At 35.9% G+C, this 7,080-nt stretch overlaps 1 protein-coding gene across 1 annotated transcript; it reads left to right on the top strand.

Annotated features, from left to right (window-relative positions):
• The first annotated feature begins 313 nt into the window (after window positions 1-313).
• Window positions 314-6,184, top strand: LOC150087356 (soma ferritin-like). The gene is made up of 4 exons (XM_090372019.1): window positions 314-502; window positions 1,091-1,237; window positions 4,941-5,066; window positions 5,949-6,184. The coding sequence occupies exons 1-4, from the start codon at window positions 389-391 to the stop codon at window positions 6,081-6,083; spliced, it is 522 nt and encodes a 173-aa protein (XP_090228145.1). The 5' UTR covers window positions 314-388; the 3' UTR covers window positions 6,084-6,184.
• Window positions 6,185-7,080: the final 896 nt, after the last annotated feature.

The following is a 7,080-nucleotide window of genomic DNA, read 5'->3' as shown; positions in this document are numbered from 1 at the left end:
CATTCTGAATGGAACTAACGAGTACTTCTTGGAATATTACTCTTTGTTAACAACAAAAGTTCTGTTTCTATATTGCTTTAAAACACCTCTTGTCAGACCAGTGAATAATCCTCCTCCGTTGTTTATCGCTCTGAGGAAACATGACGCCAATGTCAACCTTTGCCCAGTCACAAGTCGTTCTAGATCAGAGCGATAAAAAAAAAAAACAAAAAAAACGACTCAATCCTTTAGTTACAAGGGGAGGGGAACGTATAACTTAGATAACAAAAGACTATATAAAGGCAGACGACGCCACCATCAAGGGCCTGCTACGCGTCAACAGTGTTTGAACGAGCACGCCGTTATCTTTTTTCTGAATTTGTTATTTGTTTGCACGACCGAATCCGAGATGGCTCTTGGAAAGGGAACCCAAGTTCGCTACAATTATAATGAAGAATGCGAAGCAGGAGTTAACAAACAAGTGAACCTGGAACTATACGCTTCTTATGTGTATCTGTCTATGGTAAGTAAAATATGGATAGGCCACACACACTCCACTCTTCTTCGAATGTGGGGGTTAACGGGAAAATAATTCGAGCAAGTTTTGCAGCATGTAGCTACAGTACGAGGATTATTATTGCTAACAAAACTTAATTATCTGTTGTAGTTATAGAATCGCAAAATAGTGAAACCAATTCGTGCAATCTTGCTTACGGGATCATTCACAAACTGCATACCCGGGGAGCGAAGGGCCGAAATTCTTAACAGGTTTCTCGCTTTTAAAACTTTAGATGCGAACTTAAGTATTTGGTTATGTGTAATGAGGAAAGAAAAGTAAAAGCTGTTATTACGAAGTTCGCTAATTGTTACATATTCCCTTAAAATTATTCGCCCCTTTCAGAGAAACTTTTATACTGAGGCAGGAAATGCGGTTAAATTACAACCTCTCTCACTGGCGTAGCCGTGAGCCACAGTGGCCGGAGGGGTGTAAGGGATTAATTCGAGCCCCTTCTCTTATTTTCCAATACAGATTTGATTTGAGCTGTATCCATTATTGTTACGCCATTGTGCATCCCAGAAAATTGCTAACTATGAACTCTTTTTCCATTAGGCCTACCATTTTGACCGTGATGACGTCGCTTTGAAAGGATATCACAAATTCTTCAAAAAAATGAGTGAAGAGGAAAACGGACACGCCCGGAAACTTATGGAATTTCAAAATATAAGAGGTGGTCGAGTGGTACTTCAGGACATAAAGGTAAATATATGCTCATCTAGGTTATACCCTCTCTCATATGACTATATTAAACGAAAAAAAGTGACCGTTAAATTTTTTCTTTGTCATACGGTGATCAAGTCTTAGGCGACAGCTGAGTATTACGTTATGAATATTTTTCTTTAATTGCTACTGTTGTTGTGTGTGCGTGTGTAATTTTCTTACCCTGATAAAATTAGCAAAAATTGCTCATTTCATAAGATTGAACAGAAAAAAGTAAATAAGATAATTACTCTTAAAATAAAAAGTTGATTTCTTCCTCGAAGGTTGTGTGCTAGATTTTCCTTCCGGAAAAAACTTTCTTTCCAGTAGTATATTATCCTTTGGTGCCACCAGCACTCATTATATGGATATTTTTGAGATATCGTGGGGAAGGGGGAGGAGAAGAACCGGTCATATTAAGGCTACCCAAGAACTAACTTATACCTATTTATATCCATAAATTGAGTGTTTTCTCAAGTCTAACTGGTTTTTTTGCTTGATGAAAAACCAGAGTTTCACCGAAAAAGAAACTCCCACGCCTGAGACAGACTACTCCGTTACGGAGTGAAAAAAGCCCATTAGTTCCTCGCGCCATAGACAGGATTCGGACCAGGCCCTTCCCCACTCGGTGTGGGGAGGATGGTGATTATAATCACTGTGCTACACAGCAAGACAATCCCGGAGGAAAGAATCTTTTAAACTTATATTATTATCTATCCATTCAATATATTATTCATCTTGCTACATAAGTTATGAATATAAATTTAACTCTTCTAAATAAAGGAACAGGACTTAAGTTCTGCTTTAGCACTGGGCCCTGAGCGGAAAGGACAAAAGGGAAATCGAAAAAATAAGAAAAAATTATATATAGAAAAAAAAGTTGAACCAGGACAGAAACCTTAGTGATACGCAACTGCTCCTTTCCCCTCCTATATTTGGGATTTTGATAAGAAGGAAAACAAGTGTTTGGTAAAATTTGGAATAGTGTACCCTCGGCGTGACCAACGAACGGTCGAAATGAATTACATGATTACTCCCCGTAATAAGTCAGACTAAAGCCTCCCGACAAACGGGTCACATGAAACACCTACTCTCTCCTTTTGCTTGAAACTGTCCCGAATTAGTGGAGTAAACTAACCTATCCTTTTTCACTAAAATAAATCTATTAAAAAAAGCCACAATTGTTTTGCTGGAATCCGTTCAGAAATCGCGTAAAAACATTAACTTTTTTTTTTCACTATACAAATGAAAGATTTCTTTCTATTAAGTTTTTTTTTTTTTTCCCCTTCTAATTACAACTACCTTTCTCAGTTCACGTCCTTCTCGTGACCATTCGTCACGTAACGCGAGGAGTGCACTATACTAAAGTTCAGACAAGTGTTTTTCGTTGATCCACTCTAGATTTACAACCAAGAACACATGAACTTGGCACACACTTCAAAAATCTTGGATTATTCCCGTCATACACCGGGTAAGTTTAATTTAGTCGGTAGCAAGTGGAGGTGAGGTTTTTCAGTTATCCACTACTGCAAGCCGGCATTGAACATACGCGGCTATAGACCCCTACTCCATGTGGATAAGGAATTGAAAAACCACCCTGTTAGTCTGTATTTAAGAACTGCTTACGGACAGAACGCTCCATAATGAATGCTCTTGTAGGGACTTCTCCTACAGTCGTATTTAATATTACTGAACTTTAACTTTAGAACAGCTATAGATGCAACTGTCGATATCAGACTTACCGATTTTAATCTTAATATTGCAAAGCCTGCAATATCAATGGACGCTAATCGGGTTAAATATACCCTAAAGCTGAGAATATAAAAAAGCAATATTTGGGATCCATAAGAACGCAAGGCCCGAATTGAGTGCTTCATTGGCTTTTGGATTAAGCACGTTCTGATAGTCTTCTTCGGCCCATACCAACAAGATCCGCATCAGCGAAAGTATGGACTTTTTTTTTTTTTTTTTAATTCCCCCATCACATTCGGTCCAAATTTCATAAAGGAATTCATTTTTCGTTTGATTTTTGTTATGCTTTCTATTGCAGACATTTTGTTTCATCATTTGATGAAATACTACTTTGTCTTCCCTATTTAGTCTGCTTATTTTTTTTAATTTCTTATTGGTCGTTCTGAATAAGTTTATGCAAGCAACGATTTTACAGTAAAAATTGGATGCAAGTCCTGTTACTTAAATTGCATAAAACATGATTAAAAATGATAATTCTAACTAATTTAACTTAACAATTGAACTAGTTAGCATTATAATCGAGTGGCGAATACTCTTTTTCGCCATTGATTTTCTGCAACTGCCAATCCCCCCCCCCAATTAGTTTTTCCTCATCACTAAAAAGTAACCGTTTTCACCTTTAACTTTACCGAACTCGCTACCTTAACGACATAGGGACGTAAATTTCATGATTAGCCAAGTGCTGCTCACAAACACTACCCTCTCTTATTCATCTTCCTGATTTCCTACAAGACGGAACTTAGGCTTAAGTCAAATAAGCGCGATATCGGGGGGGGGGGGGGGTATAATAGCATATTTTGGGCCTTTCATATGCCCCTTGAATTCCTAATACCTTAAGTCACCTTCCTAAGATGTTGCTAAGCTTGGAAGTCCGCATCTTCTAAGCCCTTCTTCGTAAGGATAATTAGTGGTAAGAGTGGCGAAACTATCATACCGCTAGGTCATCCCCACTTCGGTTGTTAAAATGTTAATAACCGAAGTATGGTTGTTAAAGTTCACGTGGGAGCAGATGGGCAATCTGGAGGGGTGCACAATTTAGTTTTGCCACTGAACTGCTCAATCTGGTCGTTTATTTTTTTGACGAGGCCGCAGACCTAATTGCAATATCGAAGTGTGGTCTCCATCGTGGCTCCTACATAAGATTAATGGCATCTTCCTCACTTGTAAGGCCCACCAAATTTATGGTCCGCAATTTTCTCGCTCTAGTCGAGAATATTTAACCGCAAAATAATCACAGGTCTGTTTCATGCTGGACCACCTTTAACCTCCCCCCACGGTCTTAAGTAGTTAGTTATTCCTGGATTTCTGTTCCCCAGATGCAAATACCTATTTATTTTATCCAGAATATAACGCAATTAATAAGAACATTTAATACGTCTTACGGTACTAGCAATAACTAGTTACTCAAGATGACTGTAGTTAATGCATTACCTGACATCGGTAAGGTTAGCTGAAGGCTATTTGAAAAAATAAATGGTTACCATGTCACGATGCTACTTGTTGCTATGCATGTGCACAAATCAGTGGAGAAAGTAATTCTCTGTCCCCCCCCCCCACGAGATTCAATGTCCTCTGCAATAATACCAAACCGAGTGTCCAGTATCCCTCTCTTCATTATGCCTTCCCCCCGCTTCCAGAGGTGGTCGTGGTATGGTAGCTTCGCCACTCATATGTATATAACGCACTTGTCAATCGAACTTCTCAACAGATCCATAAGTATTCCTACATTCAGTGATAAATTTCTTTCTAACCCAAAAATATTAATAATAGCTGATGTATTGGAAAATGCGTGTCGCACACAATTTTTCAGTATTTCAAACTTTAATAAACAATTCTGAATCCTTTGGAAGCACAAATTTTCGTTCAGTTGAATGTTTAGTGTTTAATATTACTATATTAAACCTATAGTTGTATAATTATTAACGTTTACTTTATTTGGTTTTTTCATAAGCGTCCTCACCTGGATGATTGGGGTAGTGGTCTGGATGCTATGAACGCTGCGTTAGAACTGGAGAAACAAGTTAATGTATCACTGCTTGACCTGCATAAACTGGCTTCCAAACATGAAGATGCTCAGGTAACGACACTTTAGTTAACTTTTTTTTTTTTTTCTCTACTCAAGCTATTTAATTAGAAGTATCTGAAAAATGATTGAAACAGACGGGAGGCCTCCACACCTTAGGCATGTTCCTTGGATTTGATATTAGCGCAACAAAAGCTTTGTTATCCAACCCACATAGAATTCGGGCGTTCCGGTTTCATCTAAATTTTCCGGTTATTTGAGCATAACATAGAAAAAATTGGATATGTACCAGTAAAAATTGAACATTAAAATTTACTGTTAATAAAAAATGAAGTTATTGTATAAGTTAAAACTCAACATTTTACTCATTCCGTTGATCAAAATCACTGGTAGTTGTGTAACTGCAAATAAGTACTCGCTTCTTACAACTCAACCAGGAAATATTTTATATTTCAGGCGCCACCAAGCGGTTAGAAATTAGTCGCATTAAATTTTGTAATTACATTAATTTTTACGTATGACGATTTTAAAAATCGATTATATGTTATACTGAATGCACCTTTCTTCGTTTTCTGTAATAAAAAGTTTTTTTTTTCAGAATATTTACTTGTTTCAAGTTATGCTAAACTGGGCTTCAATTAGTTTATTCCATTTTTTTTTTCTAATATGGACTGCGAAGGAAATTAAAAATTGGTGACCTCTGCTGTTCCTGTTCTTGAATATAAACATGTTGATCAAAGAGTAGTATGTGATGCTGATTATCGGATGCCTGAAAACGAAGGTTTTATTGTGTTAATAAAGAAATATTTTAAGGTTAAAATAAAATATTTAATCTTTATTTAGTTAATTTATTCAGTATTGGATAACTAATCGCTCGAATAATATTATAGTTTAAAATTATTATTGTTAGACTTTATTTTCTCTCACTTTTTGTAGATGTGCGACTTCCTGGAAAATCACTATTTGACAGAACAGGTGGAATCCATTAAGGAGATCGCGGACTACATAACCAACATCAAGCGTTGTGGAGATGGTTTAGGCGAATATATTTTCGATAAACACTTGAGCTAGATTGTTTCGACTATCTTGAAGTTCAGATGCACAAAATTAACCTTTTCAGCTGTTATGTAATTCTGTATGCTTTCAAAAATTTCTGTGATAGCTATCCTAGTTTCGGCTGTGTAAGGATTTTGTTTTTTGAATAAATGCTTGTGATGGTGTGTGGGGGTGTGTGTGTGTTTTTTTTTTTTTTTTATTCTCTCGTTTAAGTTACTGTTCATTCATTCATTCATTCATTCATTCTCTTTCAACATAACTGCAAGATTTAAATATTCTGTTTAGTACTAGTGTTTTTGTCGGTAGGGATTACAAATTTACCGGGTTCTCTTACTTTCGGTAATTGTATTTAAATTTACCGGATTGCCGGGAATTTACAAAATGCAAACACTTTACAATAAAACTAAATTATTGAAAGAGCGAATGAGTAATCATTTATTTTTGCAAGTTATACATAGTAATGTGAAAAAAGCATTAAATGAGAATTTCCAAAATACAGATTTTACAATAAAACTATCTTACTGATAGAGAGAATGAGCAAACATTTATTTTTTAAAGTTATATGTAGAAATGTCTAAGCAGCATTATATGAAAATTATTGCAAAATATCACAACTAAATTTAATAAATACTTAGAATTAATTACTCATTTTTATTATTACGAAAATAGCCTCTCAAAAAGCATAGTGTATTAAAACTGCCATCGTCTAACCTCGATCTAATTTTACTGAAAATAGTACATGCATTAGAAAATACTCGTTCTGATTCAATGCTAGCTGGAAGAATTGTCATTAATGCATCAAACTTTTTTTTTTCAAAATTTTTCCTTTCAATTTGTACTCTGTGAAGTAATTTATTTCCTTTTTCACTACTTTTCTACTTATTTTCTTTACGTTAGTGTGATTAACATCAAAACTGGTTTAATGAATAAATTCGATTTCTCTTTCATCGTTTAAAGTGTATCTGTCGGGTCTGTGGTAGAATCAGTTGCTGTGGATGAATTGGAAGTTGAT

Source organism: Mastigoproctus giganteus, chromosome 4, assembly GCF_048544385.1.
Source record: "Mastigoproctus giganteus isolate SK-2022 chromosome 4, ASM4854438v1, whole genome shotgun sequence".
NCBI classification, from domain to species: Eukaryota; Metazoa; Arthropoda; class Arachnida; order Uropygi; family Thelyphonidae; genus Mastigoproctus; species Mastigoproctus giganteus.
Note: the sequence above shows the minus strand (reverse complement) of the source record. Positions and strands in the feature narration are given on the sequence as shown.

What these genes read in the sequence shown, in the direction of transcription:
- LOC150087356 (XM_090372019.1), top strand. Translation starts at nt 389, where the DNA reads ATGGCTCTTGGAAAGGGAACCCAAGTTCGCTACAATTATAATGAAGAA. An exon ending in TGGTACTTCAGGACATAAAG is followed by an intron (nt 1,238 to 4,940) that starts GTAAATATATGC and finishes TTTTTTCATAAG; the next exon opens with CGTCCTCACCTGGATGATTG. An exon ending in CCAAACATGAAGATGCTCAG is followed by an intron (nt 5,067 to 5,948) that starts GTAACGACACTT and finishes CACTTTTTGTAG; the next exon opens with ATGTGCGACTTCCTGGAAAA.